This window comes from Vicugna pacos, chromosome 19 (assembly GCF_048564905.1).
Source record: "Vicugna pacos chromosome 19, VicPac4, whole genome shotgun sequence".
NCBI lineage: Eukaryota > Metazoa > Chordata > Mammalia > Artiodactyla > Camelidae > Vicugna > Vicugna pacos.
The window spans coordinates 29,095,734-29,122,454 of record NC_133005.1 but is presented as its reverse complement, the minus strand read 5'-3'; the positions used below and the strand labels follow the sequence as shown (position 1 = coordinate 29,122,454).

The 26,721-nt window shown below is 42.6% G+C and overlaps 1 protein-coding gene across 2 annotated transcripts in view; it reads right to left on the bottom strand.

Annotated features, from left to right (window-relative positions):
- The window catches only part of DHX35 (DEAH-box helicase 35), a 62,625-nt gene that overhangs the window by 17,660 nt on the left and 18,244 nt on the right, over positions 1 to 26,721 (bottom strand). For both annotated transcript variants that reach the window (XM_006202541.4, XM_072944213.1), the window contains exons 5-13: positions 21,377 to 21,481; positions 19,376 to 19,437; positions 18,460 to 18,529; positions 16,627 to 16,686; positions 11,618 to 11,730; positions 10,450 to 10,546; positions 9,420 to 9,578; positions 7,349 to 7,559; positions 3,095 to 3,219 (exon numbers count right to left, since the gene is read on the bottom strand). In XM_006202541.4, the coding sequence (XP_006202603.1) occupies positions 3,095 to 3,219; positions 7,349 to 7,559; positions 9,420 to 9,578; positions 10,450 to 10,546; positions 11,618 to 11,730; positions 16,627 to 16,686; positions 18,460 to 18,529; positions 19,376 to 19,437; positions 21,377 to 21,481 (1,002 nt within the window). The remainder of the gene's footprint in view (positions 1 to 3,094; positions 3,220 to 7,348; positions 7,560 to 9,419; positions 9,579 to 10,449; positions 10,547 to 11,617; positions 11,731 to 16,626; positions 16,687 to 18,459; positions 18,530 to 19,375; positions 19,438 to 21,376; positions 21,482 to 26,721) is intronic.

The window sequence follows — 26,721 nt, the reverse complement described above, 5'->3', positions numbered from 1 at the left end:
GATAGTCAATAAATCACTGCTGACTAAATCATGTAACTGATTCACCGGCCCTTCCTCGGTGCCCACGATATCCTACTTTACAAAGAGGCAACATACACAGCACCTAAATGAAGAAGTTCATCCCGCTGGGACCTTTATTACACTGAGATTACATGACTAACAGGAATGGCTCGAGCACTGAATGGGGTTCTGAATAATTCAGAACAAAACTGACAAACAAGCAAAACAAAAAGAACAGAGCAAAAAGTCAAAACTCTTGACTCTTTTCAATCCTTGGCCCTACTTCCAGTCAATCACCAAGCCCTATGAATTCTGCTCTGTGAATGTATCATCAATCAAAATAAACCCAAACTTGACCCATCCCCTGCCCCCAGTCACATCCAGAGTATTTTCACCTAAACACATTTACTGTTCTTCCTCTATGGTCTCATCTGATTCAGGATCCTATGCACCCGTTGTTTTAATGTAGTTGGAAGGACTGCATGTGTATAATTTTAGTTTGTTTTTCTCACTGTATGGTTTTCTGCTTCCACTGTTTCTCGTACTTACAGACACTTCAACGTGATTACTTGGGATAGTAGCACATTATTCCAGCAAGGTCATACTCTGTAAAATCAGCAATTTTTCTTACTACTGGACATTGAAGTTGTTTTCAGCTCTTTACTACTACAATCAACACAGCTAAATATACAAAATGACATGTATCCTGTGATATTAACTGTTAAAAAAAAACAATTTCAGGGGAAAATAACCAGAAGGGAATATATGAAGATAAATTTTGATATATTTTCCTCATTTTTCAGTTGTCCAAAAGTTTATCATTCCCATTATTATCTTTTTAAATTTAATATAAAATGACACTATAAACATTATTCTACATGTGAGTTCTTTTCTTCTTCTGAATTATTTTTTTCAGGAGAAAGTCCCCTGAGAAGAAATACCAGGCATTTCTACAGCTCATAAAATGTCAGAAAGCCCTCCATGAGGACGGAAACAGAATATAAAACCACTTTCCCCTAACTGTGTCAGCTTTGGGGTTTATCGCTTTTCTTTATGTTTGCTCATTCAATTACCGTAAAGTGGTGCCGCTCTCTCAATCTGCACTCATCTCTTCTGGAGAAGCCGAACATGTTCTGTAACACGTCACTATTCATGCTGCTTCCTTTCCTTTACTTTTGCCTTCAGTGGACATTTGATTTACTCTAAAAGATGTCTGAAAACTCTTTTGTAGTTTTTGAGATGTTGATCTGTCATTTTTACCATTATGTTTTGCTTTAATCTGAGACGTGGAGCTTTTCCTAAGCTTTCTATTTCCATAAATGTTCATCTGTTCTGTGTAATTTCTTGTACCACACACCAGTAATCCAAGAGCGTATTTTCCCCATACTTGTGATAACATACATATTGTTTTCTTTGAAAGGGAGGATGACAGTTTGACACACTATTCTTTCATTTGCTTAGTGTGTCATGACATACAACAGTAGGGGCCTTATTATCCAAGAATCTGGACTTGTTACACACATCATATACCAATACAGCTGGGACAGAATAAACAGTTAAAATGCAAGTCTTCAAATCATAAAAATTCAAGAAAACATGAATGAACATTAACTGACCTACCTCTGGGGAAGTGCTTCAAAAGCACAAGGATAACAGAAGAAACCACAGAGGCAAAGAAAAAGATTTTACTGTGGAAAGTTTAGCACGTCTGTCTATATGTTAAAAAAAAGGCCAACATTTAGGCTGTTTCCATGTCTTGGCTATTGTAAATAGTGCTGCTATGAACATTGGGGTGCAGGTGTCATCCTGAAGTAGATTTCCTTCTGGATACAAGCCCAGGAGTGGGATTCCTGGGTCATATGGTAAGTCTATTCCTAGTCTTTTGAGGAATCTCCACACTGTTTTCCATAGTGACTGCACCAAACTGCATTCCCACCAGCAGTGTAGGAGGGTTCCCCTTTCTCCACAGCCTCCCCAGCATTTGTCATTTGTGGATTTTTGAATGACGGCCATTCTGACTGGTGTGAGGTGATAACTCATTGTAGTTTTGATTTGCATTTCTCTGATAATTAGTGATATTGAGCATTTTTTCATGTGCTTTTTGATCATTTGTATGAGGAAATATACACAAAATGTTATGATAACTCACAGAAAAAAGTGAGACAATGAGTGTGTATATGTCCATGAATGACTGAAAAATTGTACTGAACACTGGAATTTGTCACAACATTGTAAAATGATTATAAATCAATAAAAAATGTTAAAAAAAAAGCCAACAAATAAACAGTAAAATAGAGAAAAATTAATGTCTTTAAAGTTAAAGGACTTCTAAAAATCACTAATAAACACTAATTCTAACAGCTAAACGGCTTAACCATTCAGAAGAGATATAAAGTACCCAATAATTTTTTTTTAAAAACTTTCTTATGAGAAATCAAAGAGGATAAGATACAGATAATATTTTTCCTCCTTCCCCCTCCCTCAGTCAAATTAACAAACCCCAAAAGAAAATGTGAGTCAGGCATTCACGCACCACTGGAGTTTATACCTGTGAAGCAGCGTGGCCTTGTACAAGGACCTACGACGTGACTATGGCCCTTTGACCCAATAATGCCACTCCTGGAGACCGGCATTAGGACCTGAGCAGAAATGCAGTCAGCCACAAGGATCTTCCCTGCAGCTCCACCAAGGCCCTCTTGGCTCCCCTGAGTCGTGACACTTCTGCATCTAGGCCTACACACAGGCAGGCTATCCCGGGTCACTGCACCCCTCCTGACCTGCCGGGATCCTACTGGGGTTTCAGGCCTTGCCTCAGATGTGACTGACTGGGCTGTGGGCCTTCCCTGTCTCTGCGAGCACTGGGCACACACACTGTAATTACCCACTGACTTGTCTCTCTCCCCCAGCAAACAGGAAGAGAAATTGTGTCTGCCTTGTCTGGCTGTATTCCCCTGTACCCTGCACACAACACATAAGCTAACTCAAAAAAACCAGAAAGGTGACACGCTCTGTAATAATGTCCTGCCGCTCCCCTCGGAGCACCCCGCCCCCCCCCCCCCCGCCCCGGATGCCGCAGACAGAAGGCAGGACTTACAGACATGAAGTGGAACCTGAGGACGTTGTCGATTCCCAGCGCTTTCAGCTGCAGGATGACGGGTGCCAGGTTGCTCCGCTGCATCTCCGGAACGGTGGACTGAGGCAGCTTCTCAAAGGCTTCCTCTGTGGATAGGAAGTCAGAACTGTTTGGGATCAAATGTCACAGTCACATTCAATCACAGTCCTTCTCTAAGTCTACCAAGAGGCTCTAGGATTCTGGGCTCAGATGCATATGATACTGCCATATTCAGTTGTTTCACCTTGAGGAAAATCATTCTATTTTTTAAATACCTTAGATAAATATATTTGGACAGTATCTCTTTATAAAAGTTTGCCCTTTTACTTTAGATTGCTTTTTTAAATGTGCTTTTTGTTAGCAAAACATCGAATCAAAGCAACAGGTTATTTGCTGAATCACTGTGGACACTCAGTTACCATTCCCTCTGCTTGGGACGGAGTAAGTCAAGGAAGCAAGAACTGCACATAAAAGCAAAGAACAATTTCAAAATGAACCACCAAATATAACCCAAACACAACCAGAGCATCACCAGAATATAAAAAATGACCGAACTGGGGGAGGAGGGTAGAGCACATGCTTAGAATGCACGAGGTCCTGGGTTCAATCCCCAGTACCTCCATTAAAAAAAAATAAATTGTATACAGAGCAAAAACTGTCCAAATCTAATTTTTTAAATCAATGAGCCAGGCAGACATACAACACACCCAGAATCTGATGCTGCCCCCAAAGATTACTGAATGCTTACATGCACCACCAGGAATAAAAGGTGACCTCAAACAGGAAAAAGCACCACAAGGCTCAGAAGTGCCAAGGTGAGGAGGGGGCGGAGAGGGGGACGGGAGGGCAGGAGACTCTGGGAGGCCTTTTTATAAAAGCTAGGTAAAAAGGGTGGGGGAAAAAAAAGAGGGAGGAAGAGATGAAATCCTTCTTGTGTATATTTAGAAAGCTTATGATTACATGCAGAAGGATTACATACAAACTCCTCCCACATCAGTCAACATTTTAACCGTGCACACCCTCCTTTCACACAAGGGTGGCCCAACTTCCATTCAGATCATAAATCTTCAATTAACTAGAAAAAAAATCAGAACAAAGCAAAATGTATCTTGAAGAAGTAGCACTATCACTTAAGGACTTCAAAAAGGTTTTCTTTGAGAAAATAGACAATAAATATTTGGTGGACTGATTGATACAAATTGCCAAATGCATGGGTCCAACTGGAAGTTTCTGGGTAAGAGGCAACAGCAGGAAGTTCCACATGGGATATTCCCTTTGAATTTCAAGAGCACTTGGGGATAGCTTTTTGGCAGGATAAGCACACTCTCCAAGCACACTGCTGACCAAGGGAGAAGCAGCAAAGCTACCAGCTAAGAGGACAATCCTGCTGAGAAGACGACAGGAAGCAGGTGCTTCCTAAGAGTTCAGTGACACTCAAAGTCTACTGAGGACTCAAGCGCACAGGACATTAGGCCAAGAGCTGCAAGGACTATAGGCCAACAGCTTTTTAGAAGCTTCAGTGATATGAAGGGGCCTGGGACCAAGATGAGGAACAGGCTAGGTCCCTTTGAGGGGTCCCCCCACAGAACTGGAGGCTCAGGGAGGGAGGAAGGACAGCTGGTGGAAGAAGGCATTTAAGGGCACTGCCATTTGAGACAATTTAAAGGATAAGGAGCATCTGCTGGGCAGAGGAAAGGGAAAGATACCAAAGAAAGGTGTCAATGGTATGAGAGGTAGATGTGGGAAAACAGCAGGTATGTCCAAGAAGTGTGTAGTTCAGCAGGGATGCAGTGCAGGGTAGGAGTCGGTGGACAGCAGGAGAAGACAAGCTAGAAAAAGTCTTGTAAGGTTCTGGGAAACTTAGTGAAGAGGTAGCACCCTGCTCAGGGCTGCATCCTCTGAGAGCTCATCTGGAAGCAGGTTAGCAGAGAGAGCCTAGAGGCTGGACCCCACTACTGTCAGGTGGCCTCTCCCTAAACCCACCTCCACTAAAACTGCTCATGCTGAGGGAGCCAGTGACCTTTTAACCTAATCCACCTGCCTATCTTTAGTCCAGTCTACTGTTTGATTTCTTTGGAGTATGAGATGATGCTGGCCATTTCCTCTTTAAAAGTAACTTGAGTTCCTCAAGTTAAACAAAGAATTACCACATGACTCTGCAATTCCACTCCCAGGTGTATATCCAGAAGAATTAAAAACAGGTACTCAAACAAGTACATGTACATGCAGGTTCATGGCAGCACTATTCACAATAGCCAAAAGGTGGAAACAACCATCAACTAATGAACAGATAAACAAATGACGGTACATCCATACAATGGAATATTATTCAGCAATAAAAAGGAACAAAGTACTGATATAATGTAAATGAACCTGGAAAGCATTATGTTAAATTAAAGAAACTAGACACAAAACATCTTATTATATGAAGTATCCAAAACAGAAACAATCATCCCTTGGTATCCATGGGAGTTTGGTTCCAGAACACCCCTCTCCCCTATTACACGTACCAAAATCCGAGGATGCTCAAGTCCCTTATATAAAATGGCATGGTATTTGCATGTAACCTACACACACCCTCCCACATACTTTAAATCATCTCTAGATTACTTATAGTACCTACTACAATGTAAATACTGTGTAAATCGTTGTAAATATACTGTAAATGGTACATAAATAGTTGCTGGTGTGCAAGCAAATTTAAGCTTTGCTTTTTGGAATTTTCTGGAATTTTAAAAAATATTTTGAACCTGCAGATAGAGGGCCAACTGTCAATCCAAAGAGACAGAACAACGATTAGTGGTTTCCAGGGGCAGGGAGAAATGAAAGAGAAACTGTTTAATGGGCAAAAGGTTCCTCTGGAGGGGTGAAAATGTTTTGAAACTAGATAAAGGTGATGGCCGCACACTGTGTGTGAACATAATAAATGTCACTGAGTTGTTCAAGTCAAAATGGTTAATTTCACATTATGTGAATTTCACCTCAATAATTTTTTTTTAAAGTTTCTCAACACTTCCTCCCCCCGTATTTCAGTTCGCCTTTTAGGTCTGGTTCTCCTCCTTCCACTTTACTCGTTCTTCTTAGCACCTTCAGGGGAAGACCCTTACCTCCCTGGCTTCAGGCTCTGCCTTCTCACTCCCTCCCATGAATCCTCCTTACCCTCTTCCTCGCCTCCAAGTACTGGTACATCCCTTCACCTGGATTAACTACTGGGCTGCCAATGAGATCAGGCTCAAATATTGAGTGTAGTGCCCTCTCCAGCTCTCTGCTTCCAAAGCTCAGACCCATTACAGAGACACCATAATATGCCGATCTGTGTGTGAGTCTGCCTCCACCCAGGGCTGTCAGCCCTAGATCTCTAAGCCCTGGCTCCATGCCTGGCACGGAGCAAGAGCTCTGTAAACATTTGCTACAAGAATGAATGATGCCAAGGACTGAACAAAGACAACAATCACCAGAAAGGAAAGAAGTAGTAAAGGGTAAAGGCTCTGGATCTGGTAAGTGACTGCAGATGGGTACTGGACAGAGGAAGGAATTAAAAATGATTTGAAAAATAAGTGTGGATCATTGAGAGAAACCTTGATACTATAGCCCATAAAAGAGAAGTACAAAGAGGGAAAAAGCAGCTCTGAGGACATCATTTTCTGCAGGTAAGGCTGTCGTCTAGCTGGAGAGAAAGCTCCTTAAAGGCTGGGACAGTCTTTACTATAATCTCATTTGATTCCCCTGGAGCCTAGCACGGTGCATGGCACAGAGCAGGAACTGACCAATTAACTGCTTTCTATCAATGAGTCTCAGGATAGATCCAGCCACTTCAGCTCGCAGAGATGCTCTGAACCAGGGGTAAAGATGGAACCCAATGTGAGGCCGCACAGGATTCAGGGATCCCAGAACAAGAAAACAGCACATGAAGCTAAGGGAAAGGTAATAAAGACAGGACCTGAGCCGCAGGGCCCTAGCTACACGTCATGTGGCTACAGATAGGCTGAGGCCACGACATTAAGTTAGAAAGGGGATGGCAAATAATTAGTAATTCATGGTCCAGCTTTGGCCAGTGGGGAGCAGTTGCAAAGCAGTGCCACATTTAGAGTGAGGAAGGTTGGGGGTGTGGGGGTGATGACAGAGGGCCTCGTGAGGGAAGTCTGGATCTTATGCAAAGTTCTGTCCATTACAGGTAGATATTTGTTATATTCTCCGACGCACAGGCTCATATAACTATGAGAAAGCCACACTTACCTGTATAAAGGCGGTAACATTTTCCTGAGCGGCTGCGGCCACCACGTCCTGCTCGCTGGTTGGCTGATGCCTGGGACACTGGGACCACCACCAAGCACTCAATAGCTGTCCTAGGGTTGTAGGCTCGGAGTTTCACGAAACCACAGTCAATCACATACACAATCCCGCTGATTGTGATGGAGGTTTCTGCCACGTTGGTGGCCACTATCACCTAGGTTCCCCACAGAAAGGAGAGCAAGGATAACAGTTATTTGGTTCTCTTCACTTTGAGTAAACGAATCAAAATCCTAAGAGACTTAAAGATATTTTCGGCAGTGTAGCATCTGTGAGAGGCAGTTTGGTATGCTGGATAGAACATGATGAGTTTAGGGTCAGAGCACCCGGGGTTTGACTTCTCCCTAAGCATGGGGCCTTGGACAAGTTACTTAACCTCCTGAGCATGACTGCTCATCTACACAATGTTTACCCTCTCCTGGGTTCTTGAGAAGATTAAATGTGAAATATGCCTGAAGTGATTAGATCTTGGTACTTGGCCCAGAATAAAGATTCAACAAATGTCAGTTTTTACCTTTTGCACAATTCAGTAAATCACCACCTTGGACGTGTCTAGTCATTTATTTGCTCCCATTCTAACTGTTTTCTGAGGGTCTGCACTTTGCCAGGGCCTCTTCAAGGTGCCAGGAATGTATGATGAACAAGACAAGCTCCCTGCTCTCCCAGAGTCTACATTCCAGTGTGAGTGTCTGGGTGGGGAAGTACCGAACATAAACCAGAGTGACAAATACTAGGAAGGAAATGCAACAGGGAAATATTTAAACGTTATGGAGTGCTCAGTGCATACATTATTTGCAATATTATAATAGTGGAGCCTGCTACTTCAGATTAGACGGCCAGGGAGAGCCTCTCTAAAAGACGATTTCAGGCTGAGACCTGAGCAACAAGCGGCAGCCAATCCTTCAGAGATCCAGGCGAGGAAGGAGAAACCGCCAACGTGGCCAGAGACCAGGGTAAAAACCAAGATGAGATTAAGAGGGAGGCAGGGACCAGATCATGCACGGTCTCTGGGCCACGTTTAAGGGGTTTGCATTTTGTTCCACAGGCACCAGGCGCTGCCCCTGGAGGGTGTGAAGCAGCAGGAGACATAAATGGCACTCAGAACATTTTCCGAGAACTTTCACATCAATCATTTCATAAAAATCTTCCTACCATTTTTACGTAGAGGAGAGTCAGGATTTTATGCTATAAAACCAGCTATCTACAAGTTATCTTATTCATGTTTTACAGCTGAGAAAACCGAGCCTCAGGGTCGAGTAACTCATCCCGGGGCTTCCGGTGAGTCGGGGTACAGAATCCAGGCCTCTTGACCATTGGCTGCAGCTCATGTTTGACGGGACAGACTTTTGAGTTGCTGCAGCCCAATGGCCAGGAGGCCGTCCCTCACTTGCTGTGTTCTCTGCCACCTGCAAAACAAACAGCCACTCTGAGCCAACTTCGGGTCACAGGAGGGAAAGCAGAGCAAGGCCCAAGGAGACCCTGAACAGGAAGCAGACTCGCTGCCAACTGGCTCCTTCAAACCGATGCTTCTCCCCATGCCTTTCCCCACTCCAGTTTCAAGGTTAAATATTTTTAAGCCACACCTTGAAGTAATTGACTTAAACCCAGCTCTCTAAGCAAACTGATGCTTAAAACAAATGGTTTAGCAACCATTTTGTAGTAACTAATCTAAAGCTCCTGACGAATTATGATTACCCATCAAGACAGTCCTTTAAGCCAAGGTCATGCTGTGTGATGGAGAAACATGAGGCATGAAGAAAGGAAGCAGAGAGAAGTTATCTACTCTGACAATTACCGAACCTTCTGTGGGGCAGGTTTAGAAATCTTTGCAACTCATTATTTATGGCATGCTTCTAGATCTGCTGCACAGAAACATGGGCCTAAAATTCTCAAAGAAACCTTCCTATTTAGCAAGTTTTACTTTGATTTAAAATACATCTTTCCAGCAGATGTCAAAGGGACACCAACATGATTACAGACGGCTGCAAACACCCTCAGCCCTCAGGGTTAGTCTCACCTTTCTGACACTGCGTGACACCCTTTCAAACACCTTCATCTGCTCAAAGGAAGGCAGACCTGCATACATGGGGAGAACCCGGAGGTGTCTCTTCATCCCAGTCCGACCCAGTGCTCGAGCCTGCTCGATCAGCATAGACACGACGGTTTCCACCTCTTCCTAAAAACATTGACCCAGGAACCAAAGAAACCAAGACCAAATTGAAGCATGTCATTTTACCATACAGCAAGAAGATGAAAGCTGGGATCAGGGTTTTAAATGTGGTCAGACTCACGGCTTTCAGAGCCACCACGTTCCACATAAGGGTGGTATTTAATCAAATGCTACCAAACAACGGTGTCAATGGGGTGAAAATTCACAACAGTCAGATTAATTATTGAAATCTATACTATCTGCAGTCAATAGAAGAATCCCCAATAAAACAATGACTATTTTACTGAGCTTTTTTAACGCACTGTGTCAAACAGCGTGTCGTACATATGGACAAGCTGTGGCATATTAAAATCGCTGTAAGTTTTCCCTAGAAAAGATTACTGAACAATGGAAAATGTTTGACAGTGGAAATGATTACAGCTAGAGGGTAATGCTGAACAGAGCTACAACCTTGAGTCAGCCTTTGGGCTGTGTTTTCCCAGTGATGTGCCTACTTGTCCCCCCAGGACGAGCTGTAAAGGTGTCACCGGGAGAAGGGTATGCAGCAGCAACACGGATGCACAAAATGTACCTGATGCAATGTTCAACTCTGGCATCAAAATGGCCCATTGACCCAACTTCCTAATTTACTTTGGAATTAGCTAATAAATTTAAAATACATTTAACCCTCTGCAGACAGAATGGGCAGGAGCTAATGACTCTCTGGCAATTGAGTCACTAGAAGAATGACATCAAACTAAACAACTTTTTATGCAATTAAGTAATCACAAAGTACAATAAAACATGAAATCAATGGCTAATAAAGTAACAGGCCTCTACAAATTTTGGTGCTGTCTTAACATGTCTGTTCATCAGAGAAAAGGCCCAATGGAATTACCTGGCCAGTAAGAAATGCTAGTATGTCTCCATCTCCCTCTGTCTGGTGAATTTTCATCACAGTTTCTACAGTTGATTTGATATAATCTGGAACAGGACTGAAAAGATGTATGAGATAAATTCATCGCTAGAACGTGCTCTTTAATTATAAGTCAATTACCCTAACAATCTGGCAGCGAAGCCTTGTGAAAGGTAGTTTGGGCCTGCCCAGCAGATAATCAGTATAGGAACAATCAAAACAAATATTCATTCTTTTTTTTTCTTTTTTTAAATGCAGCATTCAAAAACAATCCATAATTACACATAAACTATGATTTTTGGCTTCATTGGCTGAGACATAAAAGCAATAAACCCGTGCAAATAGATGTGTTATCTTTTTTGGGGCGGGGTAGTTAGGTTTATTTATTCATCTATTTATTATTTTTAACGGAGGGACCAGGGATTGAACCCAGGACCTTTGCACTCTACCACTGAGCTATACCCTCCCCACCAGATGTGTTATCTTTAGCATGCAAAGATGCCTGGCCCATGAAACAGGGGGCTATGGTCCCAGTGCTGATCCCACGCTCTTCCCAGTCCCCCTCCTGACCGCTGGCAGCATGTCTGAGATGGGCAGGTAGAGCTGATGGGGGTCCCGTCCTGCCAGAACGACTCAGAAGTCAAGCCCACAACTCTCTGGATTTATCCACCACTGGCCCAAGCTCCTGGTCTTTGTCCAATGACTGGGCACAGGAACTAGGATGACCCCCCGGCCCCTGTCTGGGGAGGCTCCTCCCAGAAATGAAAACCAGGTCTTGCCAAGATGTAGAACTGAGAACCAAATGATTCAAATCACCAACGCTGCCCCAGCTGACAGTCTGGAAAGTCCAGTTCTGAAAACTACAGAGCCCTCTTCCCTGTGACCTTGTTAGCATTTTGCTCTTTCCAGCTGAGCTGCTGACCACAGATTCATAGAAACCTGCACTGTCAGTATGGGGAGTTTAAATTCAGCAGTGATACTGAGCAGAGTTCCAGAACATCCTACCAAGGACAGGAAGGACAAAACATGTCCCTCCTCACCAGCCTGGCACATCGCCCTTGGAGCCGTGAGCAGGTGCAGTTGCTTCTCGTTCCACAGAACAGGCCTCCTTGTCTAACTGCCCTTGTTAAAGATCCCAGCGTCATCAAACCTTTGCAGATAAAAGATGTCCACTGGAAATGTTCGCCCTTCCACCGTAAGGATCACACACGTATCCCTGGTTGGGTCACTGGTGTCATTCTGATTAAAGAAATCCCGAAATTTCTAAAAGAAAAAAAAAAAAGAATCAATTCTTCACTCCTCTCAAAAACAACAGCAAAAAAGGTCCACAGTAATTCATGGAAAGAAAGAAAATGATACAAAACTGGATGAGCAGAGGATAGGGAGTAGGGCCTGGATACCTATAATACAGACTAGGAGCTACAAATAATCATTAAAAATCGTATTTTTATTACTGTGATTGTGGAGAATCACATTTCAGTGATGGCCTCTTTACGGAAGATTTAATGGAAATAATAAAGGTTAGACTTTCAAACTGCATTTAGCAGTGTATCTGAGTCAACATGAAGCTGTGGTATACTTACTCTATCCCACACCCCTCCTGTATTTTATTCAACTGAAAATTAGGTCAAAAGGCGTGATTCAAGTTAAAATACACGTTAAATCAAGTTGGTGCGTAGTTCTGATCTGGAAAGCACAGCTCTGATCACACAAGTTATCAGTTTATAAAGGAAACTTGTACGTCTATGAGCAGTAAGTACACTCCTGGTACCACAGCTGCAGAACTATATTGACTCAAACTCTCCCCGTAGATTTCAGGTCATTTGATGGCAGGGATGGGGTCCTCTCCATCTGTACATGCCCTACAGGAGGTAGCACAACACTTTGTATGGGGAGGATCGCCAATTATTCACTTCTCTGACACTCCTACTCACAGGGCCCTGGCTCTTGGCAACTATCTTGAATGGGTGGCCGTGTCCTTGTCTGTGGACTTGACCACCAGGCCTGCAGTCTACAGGGAGGCCTGGCATGAGAGCTCTGGCCAACAATGGGGGAGAGAGGCTCCACCGAAGATCTCTGCTTTGGGGAATGTGACCCCAAGACAGAGAAGCTGAGACCGAGAAGAACTGAGTGCCCATTCTGGTGGGAGAGTGTGTGCTGGAAGGGCGCTGATGCCCAGCTGCGTGGGCCCACACAACCTGGTAGGCGGAGGGCGCCATTATCTGACTCAGTGACCTTCCCGTTCCCGAGACCTGGCTCAGCATTACTTCCTCTTCTCCTAGGAGGCCTGGTTATGTGATCACGTGGCTGTCTTCTTTACTCCCCCAGGTACCTTCCCTAAACATGCCCACAACTGCTCCTGGAAACCAGGAGCCGAGGGGTGTACTGAGGAACTGCATCAAATACAAAGTGAAAGGCTAGGAGGAGTACTTCTAAAAGAGTGGACTGGGTGGAACTACAGAATACTTAAATGCTTGCTACATGTTAACCTCAAAGCTGTGTTTGAGAAGAGGAAGCAGAGACACAGAAGTGCCGCAGGCCAACAAAAGAACCGCGCTGTGCTGGGAAGAGCAAGCACCACACGGCACCTCTCCACTCCTACTTTCGGGTAAATTCCCTTCAACTGACTTCAGCCTTCCTGTGTCTTACGGGGTGCACAGCACCGCACACTAAAAGCACTGCACAGACAGGGGAGAAGAGACTCCACCCCACCCCCCAAAAGTGTGAATAATCCAGGGAGGAAGACGTGCAAAGAACCAGTCACAACATAAACTGAGGCCCAATGACTGGACGACCAGAAAAGAGCTGTGAGTTACAATCAGAGAGAAGGAAAGGCCAGTGCTGACTGGCTGTCGGGAGGGCTTCCTGGAGGCGACAGTCTCCACTGGCTAGGCCTTAAAGACTGAGGAGGATGATCACTGGCTGGGAAGGAGAAGAGGCAGCCCTTCCTAGGATGACAGCAGAGTGGAGACGGAGGTGTAAAAAAGCCCCTGACAGCGGCCGGAGCCCAAGGTCTGAGGAGGCCTGCCTCACCTCGGAGCTGGCCCTCTCACTGACAAAGTGACAAACTGCTCTCTACACCCTGCAAGGCTGTTGTTCCTCAAAAGTGTGGGCGACTGCGCTTGGCACAGGTCTGGCCTCAATGGCACTCAGCAGGCAGTCACAGTGGTCCCGCTGAAGTGGCCCAAACGTCAAGGATTGGACCCCCAGCAGCCATGCCCACCCTCAGCCTGTGCAGAGTGGCCCCAAGTGGGTACCTGACCCCAACAGACCCCAAATTCCTTCTCTAGAAATCTGGAAAGAGAAATTATTCTTTCTTCAAGTAGCTGGACCTGTGACAAAAAACTATGGGCGGTGTCAGCCATCATATTTTCTACCATGTGAATGGAAGCCAATAAAAGAAAAATAATACCATGTGGTGCGATGGTCGATGGTTGACAAATACTTCGAACTTACACCCGGTCACGTTCTATACCTGCTGGCTTAACTGGGCTGACGCTAACAAAGCAGCTCACCCACTCAAGGCAACTATTTGATCGGCCCCCATCAAACTCTGCCTCTACCTCCCAGCCACAGACACTGGTGTCCTCACCTGCAGGCTGGGCCACCTCGCGCTCAGAGTGAAACCAGAGCAGGTGGCATCTATCCCTCCAGGCAGCGGAGCTTGGAATGAGTCTGTCACCCACAGATCCAGCAGCTGGAGGACCGGGGATGAGTTCTGGCCACCCTGGGCCTCTGGGTCAAAATGCTACCTGAGCCACACCCTGCCCCACTCCCACACACACGCTCCCTCTCTCACCCACGGCAGTCCTTCCTCCCTCGTCCTCGCTCTCTTACTCTCATGTGGGAACTCACATATCACGTCCCACTGGCACCCACACCCACCCAGGTCCCCCCCCACACACACTGAGACCTCCCCTCCCCCACAGAGGCAGTGCTGTGTGAGGAAGGATGAGGACATGAGTGGCCTGAGCCCACCCCAGGCCCCGCTGAATGCTGCTGACATCTCAGCAGCCCTTGCGTCCTAGCACACCCAAGGGATGACACGTCAACTCCGTCCCACTTTCCCACTTGAAAAATCACTTCCAGGAAGTCCACCTCTGTCTCCCTTCTGTCTGTAGGCAGAACGGAAAGAAGCTGTTTTTAGATCTCTGTGCCACACCAGAGACAATGAAAGGCAGCTGTAAGCAACAACCAAGTATTAACAGTGACTCTAAGAAAAGATTTGAACATTATAGTTTTCAAACACTATAAAAACTATCGGGAACAATTTTTAAAAGGGGGGGTAGTGATGAAGATGAGACATAAAATGGAGATGTTCTGGGCAACTTGGCCATGGAGAAGGCAACAAGAGATGAGGCCAGGCTCAGTCCTCAGAACAGCCCCCCTGCAGGGCTCCTGGGGAAGAGGCATGGGAATTCATTCAAGGGCGCAACAGAGAGCTTTAACGCAAAACTTATTACGGGCAGACCTAAGACAACAGACTTCTGCAGCCCGTGAGAAGGTCTGAGAAACAAGCCAGGGGACACGTGCAGACACCTCTCTTAGCCATGCTGAGTTTTTTCTCCCTCCAAGCTGCTGTACATCCCAGAAGCCACAGGGAGACCAGGAGCCAGGCCCTTTCAATATCTCAGCTGCATGACAGAACTGGCCTTCTGACTGGTCTTTCCACATCTGTTCTTGGTCTCTTCCACACAGCACCCAGAGTGATCTTCCTAGAACTCAAATATGATCAAGTCACTGCCACACCTCACACCCTGCTGGAGCTCCTGCCCAGGTGCGGGGTGGAGGCCTTCCTCCTTTGTGTGGCCTGTAAGGCCTTCTGTAATCTGACCACTACCAGCCTCTCCATTTTAATCTCCCATTGTTCTCATTCCATCAAAGTTCATTCAAACCAAAGCACCCTCTCTGTGCCAGACACTGTTTTAGATGAAAGGGATAAAATAATGAGTAATACCAACAGCGACCCAATCTTCATGGTGCTCACACTGTAGTGATGGGAGACACACAACAAATGAACACTCGGATATGCATGTAATGCTAGCTAGTGGTAAGTGCTGAACAGAAAACGCACGGAGAGCAAGAATGGAGAGCGACAGTGGCACTGTTTAGGACAGCAGTCAGGAGAGGCTGCTCTGAGAGCTACTGTCTGATCAAGACTGGAATGAAATGAGTGCAGAGCATCTGGGGGAAGAACGGTCTAGAAAGAGGGTCCCCATCCACCCCTCCCAAGAGCAGAAGCATGCTTAGCTTTTTCTGAGGAACAGCAAGCCGAGGCTGCAGGATAAGGAGATAAAGTCAGAGAGGTGACTGGGGGCAGGTCACCCCCCATAGGGCCCTGTATGCGAGGGAAGACGCCCACCTTCCACCCGACTCACAGCCCTTTGAACACACAGTTTCATGCCCCCGTGCTTCTGTGCAAGCTCAGGATGCCCTTCCCGACTCCTGCCCATCTGGTGAACTTTCGTGCATCTTTCAAACCTGGGTAGGATGTCCCTCCTCTGTGAAAGCTTCCAGACATGCCTCAGCTGGCTAGAGTGAAGCACCCCCTCCCTCCTTGGCTGTCTCAGCACCTTGAACATACTCAACCATAAACATTTATTTACGTGTCTGCTTCCCTGTGAAGTTAGGGAATGTGTTTCTGTGCTTGGTGTGTGTGTGTGGGTGGATATATATAACAAGCGGTCAATAGTGTTGAGTTGAACTGCCGTTTGAACTAAACTAATAGTTGTTAAGAGAAAAACGTAATATAAACTTAGCCATAAAAAAATTATAGCCTGGAAATGATTGTATGTACAGGGAAAACTTCAGCTATACCCCAAAAATCTAACTATAAACGCTATAGTCATAAATTCAAGAAATATAGCCTCATTATAAAAAGAGTAATAAAAAGCAGCCGCCTATGTGGGGAGAAACACAGTATGTAGAGAAACAAGACAAGTAGGTAATAATGAATGCAATTAATTACAGGCTCATTTCCACCCACAAGCTGAAAAGGAGTATCCTCTGATCACACAGAATCCAGGACATCAGATGGCCCCATAAGGAAGGTAGGCCATCGTGCCAAAGACAAGCTCTCGCTAGAGGTAACTCCCCAAGGCCACATCCAACAATTCCAGTGCTTACGGTGGACAGGAGGAGAAGGGGAAATGCTCATACCTCTGCATCCAACGTGGCTGAAGCCACAATCAATCGAAGATCCCCTCGCTTCTTCTGAATCTAAAAAAGAAGGCATTAGGAAACAATGATAACAGTGCAGCACTTACAGAGGAAATTATTTGATATCTGAAATTTATTACAAAATAATTCAGTGTATTTTTTTGTGTGGTGGGAAGGGAGCTTACAGATGAAATCAGACTGACCACAAGTTGATAACTGCTAAGTCACTGGTGAAAAGGTAGTTTATTATACTATTCTAATTGTGTGAGTGATCAAAATTTCTAAACTAAAAAGCTAAAAAAAAACCACAAAAAATGTATAGAGAGTATAAAGAAGCTTTAAGACCTCAATTTGAATTTGCCAAAAGTAAAACCATGTTTTCCTGACATTTAGGTCTCTGGAGAGTTGGAATCTCGGTTAAAGTATGAAAAAATACATGAAAAGCAAACAAACAATAAATGATAATGCCAAGACAGAAATACGGACAAAACATATTAACAGTTATTCAAAGAAACAGATGATCAACAGGCATAGGAAAATGATCAAATAAACTACAGCAAAAATATGTAACAATAATGAGATTTTTTTTTTAGATTATTTTTTTCATCCATCACATTGGAAGGATTTATTTTCAGTGTTGGCAAAGATTCAGTCAAACAGGGCCCCTTATTATATTGTTTCTGAGAAGGTAGTAACCTCATGGGACAATTCCTCATAAGTATCAAAAAGTCTAACTCTTTGGCCATAAACTTGGCCACTATTTTGGAATAAAATAGTAATGAAAATAACAATAATGATAGCAGCTAACATATACTAAGTTATATGCTATTTCAGGGTCTCTGCATACAGTTGTGTAGTATGTGCACTGCACAAAGATGCCTGACTGAGGTGGCTATGGGCCTTTGAAATCCAACCCACCCTCCCCTCACCCAGCTGTGCACATCTTCCCAATGGGGGCATCTTTTTCTAATTTGCACAAAGGTACCTAGTCTATTTGTGGCCCTGTGCCAGGCGCCATTCTAAAAATTTTACATTATCTTATTTAAGCCTCACAACAAATTATGATATAGGGCAGCAGCTCTGTCTAAGAGAATTCTCTTCAGTGATGGAGGGGTTCTGTCCAATGCAGTAGCCATTAGCCACATGTGGCTATGGAGCCCTTGAAATATAGCCAGTGTGACTAAAGAACTGAATTTTGTATTTTATTCTATTTTAACTAATTTAAATCTAAGGATGAAACAAAACCGGCCATGGGTTGTAATTGCCAAAGACGCACGGGCAATGGGGGTCATTAAAGCCTGCTCTCTACTTTGGGGAATGCTTGTAATCTTCTATAATAAAAAGTCAAAAAAACAGGTAAGAAAAGAAACGGAAAAGCAACAGATTTAATTACAAGGGCTCTCCATGCAACATTATTTAAAATACTTCAAATCTGGAAGTTGTACAAATACCTAACAGTAATGGAAAAGTCCATTACTGTATAATCATGATTATACAGCCATTAAAAATAATGTCTTCAAAGAATATTTGATGACACAGGAAAATGATCTTGATGTAATGTTAAGAGAAATACGCAAGATACAACTTAGCACATATAGTCCAATCCCCATGGTGCCAAAACAGATGCATGTACACACAACAAACAGACACACAAACAGAAAAGAAGGGAAGGAAACATACCAACATTCCACCAGTGATTTTCTCTGAATGAGTAAAATTATGAGTGATTTTAATTTTTTAATTTTGTTGGATTTTCTAAATTGCTACAATGACTTTCCTAATCAGACAAACAAAACAGAAATACACAAAAGAAGTCTGGCAACAAAGCTATACCTTTTTCAGCAAACCAATGGCAATGTCGGTGTACAAGGTCCTCTCGTGGGCTTCGTCCAGCATGATGGCACTACAGTCAGAAGGAAGATCTCAGTGAGCATCAAACCATCCACCGTACAAGCCCATCCAGACCATCAAAGGGACTGCTGGGTATTCAGCCCCAGCGCGATCACCTTGTATCAACAGTAAAGCTAAGTTAACTTCCCTCTGACAAAGAGGTAACTCTTAAGTTAACAGAAATGGTGACAGCAACATATCTTGGTGAAGAAAATGGTGTATGTATTGCTATTTTTAAAGAGTTTTCCCACTCACACTGGATTCTAATAGTATATAATACATGATTTTAAATTATAATATAACACATAACCCCACAGAGCACATAAAATCAGAACAAGGCCCAACTGCCGGAATATTGTTAAGCTGCAGAAAACAGCACAAAGAGGCACGTGATTGCAGCTGTGTCGCATGTGAAACAGGAGTCAAATGTGACATCCTTTCCCAGGATATCACAGCGCCTGAGTGGGACAACTGTTAACACCATGAGGGGTGGACAAAGACAGTCAAGAAGAGGAAACGGTAAATAATTATTTGGGCTCTGTGTTTTACATTCAACAAAACACTGCCCAGTTCTGTGCTGTGACTCTGGTAACCATCCATCCTGGAGCATAACAGACGCGAGGTAAAAACAAGACAATGGACTGTACAAACAGTGACGGAGATTTGCATGTGCCCAGTTTTGACTGCCTGTAAATTGTGAAAAAAAAAAACATCAAAGGTCACAACAGCCAGAGTCAGGAGAAAAGCTCTGGGAAAGCCAAGCGTGGTTGCGAATCCCAGATATCAACACACCTACTTTTCAACCGATTTGTGCACTTTTGAAACTTTAGAAAAATTATCACAGGAAAAACACATTTACCTATATTTTGTTAACAATGGATCAACCATCATCTCCCTGACCAGCATTCCATCAGTCAGAAACTAAAACACAAAAACACAAAGTTTTAGAAATAATTCATTTACACTGTGTATGAATGATTTTTCTCTTCAAAAAGTTCAAGTGCAACTAAACAAATACAATCTCATCACTAGTGTGTGGGCAAGACAATTCCCACAAAGGACTGTGAAAAAATGCCCCAACACTTTGGTTATCAGCCAATGGAATTGTTCGCAAACAAGATTTCGAACATGGGACCCTCGGCTAGGGCTTGCAAATCTGTTAGCAAAATTTGACCTGCATTTGCTCTGTGAGCATAGACTAAGCCCCATTTCCTCTGAGCTGTACCACTGGTATTGCTGACGAACAGGCAGTGAAGACAAACCTGTCTGCCCAGGGCTATGCTATGAGTCTGAGATCACTGTTCCTAAAAGGTCCCAAAGGTTGCAGACTTGCAGCTCTTGAGGTTACTAACTTCAGTTTCCACTGATGTTATTTCAGGGAGGCTGGATAGGGTTGTGGTTAAGAACACAAGCCGTTGTGTCTGGCTGCTGCGAGTTCAGATCTCAGCTCTACATCTTACTAGCTGTGTGAACCCTGGGCAAGTTACTTCCCTCTCTGAGCCAGATTCCTCACTTGTAAAATGGAGATGATAAAAGCATCGACCTCCCGGGGTTACTGTGAGAATTAAGTGAGACAGGACATGTAAAGTGTTTCGCACAGGCCCCAGCACACAGAGAGGGCTCAAGAATGTCAGCTATTAGCATTAAGGAATAATGAATGTTTATAAAATGCCTTTCAAAAATGCAGTAACAACTAAATGCTGTTACTCTCATCCAAAAACAATTCAGTACTTTAATAAAGCTAAACATTTTCTTCACGTGCTGTATGTTAGTATTTTTACTCTGTTTCCTTTTTTAAAGCAGGATGCATTTCCATCGTATTTTTCTTGGCCCTGACACAAGCTGCCACATATACACGTAGGAGTGAAAGTGAGAACTTGCCACCAACGACAGACCACCGGGCAGGAACACCAGCCAAGAACCGAGGGCCTTGAAATTACCACCCAATGGAATACAACGCTTTTCACGACTCTCTAGAATCATTTGGTTGTGTAATTCACTGAAAATTATCTAAAAATTAGCTAGAGTAAATACATTTGACGGTATAGAATAATCCCTTTACTTAGCAAAATGAATGTCTAAGTTAACAAAATACAGAAATTCAGAAAACAAGGTCCACATGTTTATAAATCAGTATGTTGTTCATTTAGCTCATTTAGTTATTTTCAGCTTTCCTCTGCTGCAAACTGACAGGTCACTGAGATTCTATTGACCAGTGTTCATTTCAGAGCATTTTCATTCATTGTTTACAATACCATCTGAGGAGACCTTGATTCCATCGCAGTGGTAACAGTGGACACTGCTGAGTTGACTGTACACTGATTACTACTGATGCTAATTATTTAAGTAGTAGCGATGAAGCCAAAGAACACACACATAAAACCCATTATCATGTGAAAATGGGAAAGTTCTAATCAGTGAAAATAACACTTGGGAATTCTACACCTTACCAATTTATACTATTTGTCCCTGTTTTTAAGTCTTTTACAGGTAAGCGCCTATATTTAGACAGCTGTGTGGACTGGTGGAAACACAATAAAACACACAGGAGAAAGGATTGCTTTGAGTCCTGGTTCTATATCGCCAATGGGCATATAGCCTCAGGCAGGTCATTCACTCTCCCAAGTCTTCAACCTCTTCATTTGTAGAACCAAGGGCTCAACCCTACTTCCTCTCTGGGCTAAGATGCGAGGACTCCGAAGGAGCTCTGTACTTCCCAGCAGACTAAATTCCCTGAACACCAGGATTTCATACACTTTCTGCCACCATATCAGTGCCTCAGCAGCGACGGCTGCAGGTTTTCAACTCCCCCCTAATAATCTTCCTTATTTACAACAGGAAAAGCAGTTCAGCAATTCACCTTAATTCTCGTAGCCAGCGGGTTGGTGCAGTCGTCAAAGCGGATGCAGTAGCCCACCTCATGGCCCAACACCGCACCCCTTTCCTCAGCTACTCTCCCTGCAACCTTTGGGAAGAAAGATCATGCTGAAAATAGAGACATAGAAATTACTGTCCAGAGCATTTACTATGGAAAATCTAAAGGTCATATTTTTTAAATAGCATGTGAACACAGTGGAAAATGAGAAGAAAAGGGGTAGGTTATTAGAGAAATAGTGTGATAACCTTTGCAATCTATTAACTTTATATATCTCACCCCCTTGGATAATTGACTTGAGGCAACTTATAAGAACAATAAATATGGAATAAAAATGGAATCACGTAAAAATGTTACAGATCAGGATTAAAGAAATTATAGATGAAATTCAAAAGACCAAAGCCAATAAGAAAATTTTAAAAATGTAAATATGCCAAAGTTATTTAAGTTGAGCCACCAATTCAGCTTTAGATTTCCTGGTGGCCAAAGAAAAAGGGAAGCAGAAGAAATTACAAGATTCACCCTGTTCCTAAAGCTTTCTTTAGCATACCAGCTGGGACAGATTTTCGTGTCTTCATGCCTTGAAATAAAACACCTTCCACTGGACCATGAAGGCAAGGGAACAAGAATGATCAAATTCAATACTAGGCCATGCATGTTCATTTTCTCTTTGGAGGCAAAAGAATAACATTTCCAGAGCAAGATAATCTAAAACAATTTACGACAGTGTCCCAGTTACCAAAACTATTGAAAAGGGAAATAAAGACAAGAATGCAGGTTAAAAAAGTGTATAAGGTAGATGAGAAGATTAACAAAGGATCCAAGTTAACAATAATAAAGTTAAAGTAGAAAACAAAATACATATTATGAAGACCACAGACTACAGATACACTTTTTACCTACCAATATTAGACAAATAAAATGTGAGGGTAGGAAAGAGAAAAAAGAATCCAATGGCAAGATCTCCCACTACTTCAGAGAGCCATTCAAAGTCTATTAACTCATTAATAGAAAATGTCTGAAATAATGAACAAATATAGAGGTGGAAGAGCAATACTGCTTATAATTTAGTTCACCTTGAAAGAAGATTAAGAATTTAACGTTCATGATGTAAACTACTTAACTGAAAAGAAGCAAAGGGAAGCAAAATTACAGGCGTTTCCTGGGGGCCTGGCACACCAACCAACCCTCATGCTTCCCATCTCCTCCTTTCACAGGTGAGGTGACCTCCCCACAGAGTCCCTCATCCTGAGTTTGGAACGTGAGCTGACACAGGTGTCCGGAGGCAGAGCTTCCAGCTACAGCCATTGGGACTGCAGCAGCCCTAGGCCCAAAAGCCCAGAGGCTCTCCACACTCAGCTAGTGAGCCTAGTACGTCTGCCATGTTATCTGATCATCAGTGTTTAAGAAATTGAAGAGCAGACGAGGACCAGAAGTGGCTCTGCCCAAAAACCTGAAATTACAGATCTGGTTAGCCAAGACAGACTCAGCCATTGAGCAGCTGGCGTACACCACAGAGTCTTTCAAAACACCTTGTGAAACTGGTAATTCACCCTACGCTGCTCTACCTCTGGAGGTTCTATTTCCCCATAACCAGTATTTCACCGGGACAGTTGTTACTGTTATGTTTCAATTTCAACCCTACAGATCATTAAATTAGAAATGTTGAAAAATGGTACAAATAGAGAATATGGGCAAGAGATACTGGAGCTGATGGGGAAAATCATCTTGTAAGAATGAACTTTTTTACAAACCAGAAAGACAGACATAGAAAACAAACTATGGTTATTGAAGGGAAAGGGGCAGGTAAATTAGGAGTTTGGGACTAGCAGATACAAACTACTACATGTGCAACAGATAAACAACAACTATATTCAGTACCTTGTAATAACCTATAGTGAAAAAGAATATGAAAAGGAATATGTATAACTGAGTCACTACGGGGTACACAAGAAATTAACACAACACTGTAAACCGACTATACATCAAAAAAGTTATCTATGTATAACTGAATCACTTTGCGTCACACCTGAAACTAACACATTGTAAATAAATACTTCAATTTAAAAAATAATAATAAATAAATATAACAAAAAAAAAAGAATGAGCATAAGTGAATCAACCTCTCCATAAAAACATAATCATTTTATGAAGCCATATTTATTCTTATTATTTCACTATTTGTATACCTTTGCTATAAAATGTATTCTATTTTCAAATTCATTTTTAGAAATTTCATCATGTATGTTCACATCACTGGACATCTGAAAGGCCATATTCTTCTGGTTTTTTAAATAGATTTTTACCTCTGTTGTTTTAATTCTGCTTCCAATAACCTATCAATTATACTGGATAAATATTATCTTTTCAACAGAAACAAACAGAAACAGGAAAAAGGAGATCAAAGGCACCTCCTAAGTACAGGTGGTGTGGTCCAAGCCTTCACAAATTATATCTCACTAAACATGCACAAAGTCTGGGAGGTGGGCGAGAGACCTTCCTTTCTACAAAGAAAAAAAACTGAAATGAAGCAGGCTTAGAGCTTGCCCTGAATCACAGGTCAAGGCCGGGCCCGGTCTTGAAGTCAAGCCCGGACCACATGAGTCCAATGATCATACTCGTTAAGGAACTGCCTCTCACGGAGATCAAGCAACGGCTTGTGCAATCTGTTCTTAGGCTCTGAGACTGTTTTCGGATTTTAGTCTGCACACAAAGTGCTTTTTGAGATGTAGCATTTCAAACTTGACAGCTCTATTAATACTACACGGTTAATTTATACACTTTTGTTCTTTAAGAGAAAACATGTGGTTTCATGGAAATTATCCATGGCTACAAATTTGGAACTAAAATGCAAACTGATTAAGAGCTGGGATTCCAAACCTCAAACAGAAAAAATTGTTCAAATGTTTTAAGCAACTGAAAATCATCTTTCATGACATAAAAGGTTAAGTCTAACACTGTAGTCTAGTTGCCATTCTTTCTATTTTTATACACACACATAAGACTTAGGAAGTGTTTATCAATAGTTTCTAACATGAAGACAATTAGAAAATGACTCTGGGGGAAAAGAGTACACAATAATTAAAACTTGTACAGAGTGAAAATAACTCAAGGAAATAGAATTTCTTGTCCAGGTACAGATGGCAAAATAAAGGCATTCTGGCCCCCACTTCCCTCTCTCAGGGCTAATTTAAAACAACTGAAGAAATAAAACATTATTATCAACCAAAAGCTCCGTCTCCAAGGAAGGATGGAAACAGGCACAAGCTCAAACAATAAACTAGGAAGCAAGGCTGCCAAACACCGTGAGGTCCAGGCCTCCCCACAACCAGAACCGGCTGCTGGCTTCCTTCATGCAAGTGTCACCACCCTAAAAGCCAGGGCTGACAAGCCTTGTATTAGGAAGACAAGAAGCGACACTGTGTTCAGGCCCAGGGGGCGCAGGAAATGCCTCAATGGAGGCCTACTCTGACAGCGAAGAATCACAAAGGAAGGGGAGATGAAGGAGAAGGCAGGCAAATTGGACAGCGAGTATAAATCCCAAGTCAGAGCGCCCAGAGCACCTTACCACAAACTACTGCAGACCTCTCAAATCACTGAGGAGTGCTTGACTCGATCCTCAGCCTCTGACCCCTGAGCAAAGGACAGTGAGAGACTGGGGAGAGGCAGTGCATTATCCAGACCAGCGCAGCCAGCAGATGGGCTCACTCAAAGATGAGTAATTACCATAAAAGTACTAACCCAGCCCATTGCATTAAATGTAACCAAGAAAGAAGGAAAGAAAGGAACAAGAGCAAAAAAGTAGTTTAAAAAGAAATTGTAAAAGTATTACCCAAAGGAACCAGAGTAGAATTCAGCCAAAGAAATTCAGCTGCAAAGAAATCACAGGATGGACCTAGAGATTATCATACTAAGTGAAGTCAGTCAGATAGAGAAAGACAAACATCATAAGATTTCACTTATATGTGGAATCTAAAGAAGCGACACAAATGAACTTATTTACAAAACAGAAACAGACTCACAGACCAAGAAAACAAACTTAGAGTTACCAGAAGAGAAAGGAGGGGGAGGGATAAATTAGGAGTTCTGGATTTGCAGACACATACTACTATATACAAAATAGATAGACCACAAGGACATACTGTATAGCACAGGGGATGATATTCAGTATCTTATAATAACCTATAATGAAAAAGAATAGAGATTATATATATATATGTATAACTGAAACACTATGCTGTACACCAGAAACTAACACAACATTGTAATTTAAGAAAAAAAAAAAAAGAAAGAAACTCACAAGCTTAAGCTAAAAACAAGTTAAGGAAGAGACACAAAGTCAAAGGAGAGTCAAAGAGAAAGAAGGTCTCAAATGTATAGGTCAGAAACCTCCAAATCTCACAGCCTGGACGTGAAAGAAACTACAGAGAAGCTTTTCCCAAATGTGAGAACAATTTCCCAAATTTATACAATGCGACAAATGCCAGTTACAAAGATAAAGGAACTTCTCCACAGTATCGATAATAAAAAGTAAATCTGAATCAGCCATGCCAGAGAAACACTAAAATACTGCTCTACTCTGTAGGAAAATAAAAGAAAATTGTTGTCAAAGGAAGAGGTGATCAGTGGGGTTATAGCCAAAAACTGCAGGAAAAAAAGATTTACAGTAATGTGTCAGGCAGTTAATTTTAAAAAACACTATGCTATTTTTCTGGAGTTTAATGTTTATGGTATTATCAGTTTTTAAAATCTGAAATGTTTTGTATTATCTTCTCCCATTCTAAATCGTCACTTCTCTATCTAATAAAGAAAAAAAAATCAAAGAAGTAATTATGAGACCAAGGTAGAGACATAAAGGAATCAAAAGAGAATACGTTTGGCTAAAAACAATCCTGAACATTGTGGATAGGCTTGAAGAACTATCACAAAACAAACGAGAAAAGAGCCGATGATTTCAGAGATGCTGATAAATACTGAAAGGAGACAAAGGAGATCTAGTATACACTTAATTGATGCTCTTAGAAAAGACAATAAAATAAATGGAACAGAAAAGTATGCCAAGATATAATAGACAAAAACCTGCCTGATATAAAGATATTTGAACCTAAAAATTAAAGTTATTCCACATTTAAGAAAAAAATGAGTCAGAACAATCAGCATCAAGACATATCCTGGCGCAAAGATAATCTTACAAGCATTCAAGCAGAAAAAGCAAGCCAAGAAGGCAGAGGGAAAACCCCACTGGACCTCAGACTTCTAAACAGCGATGCTCCAGCCCAAAAGGCAGTGTCTGCACAGCAACTAGGGAAAGGGAGTGTGAACCAAGAATT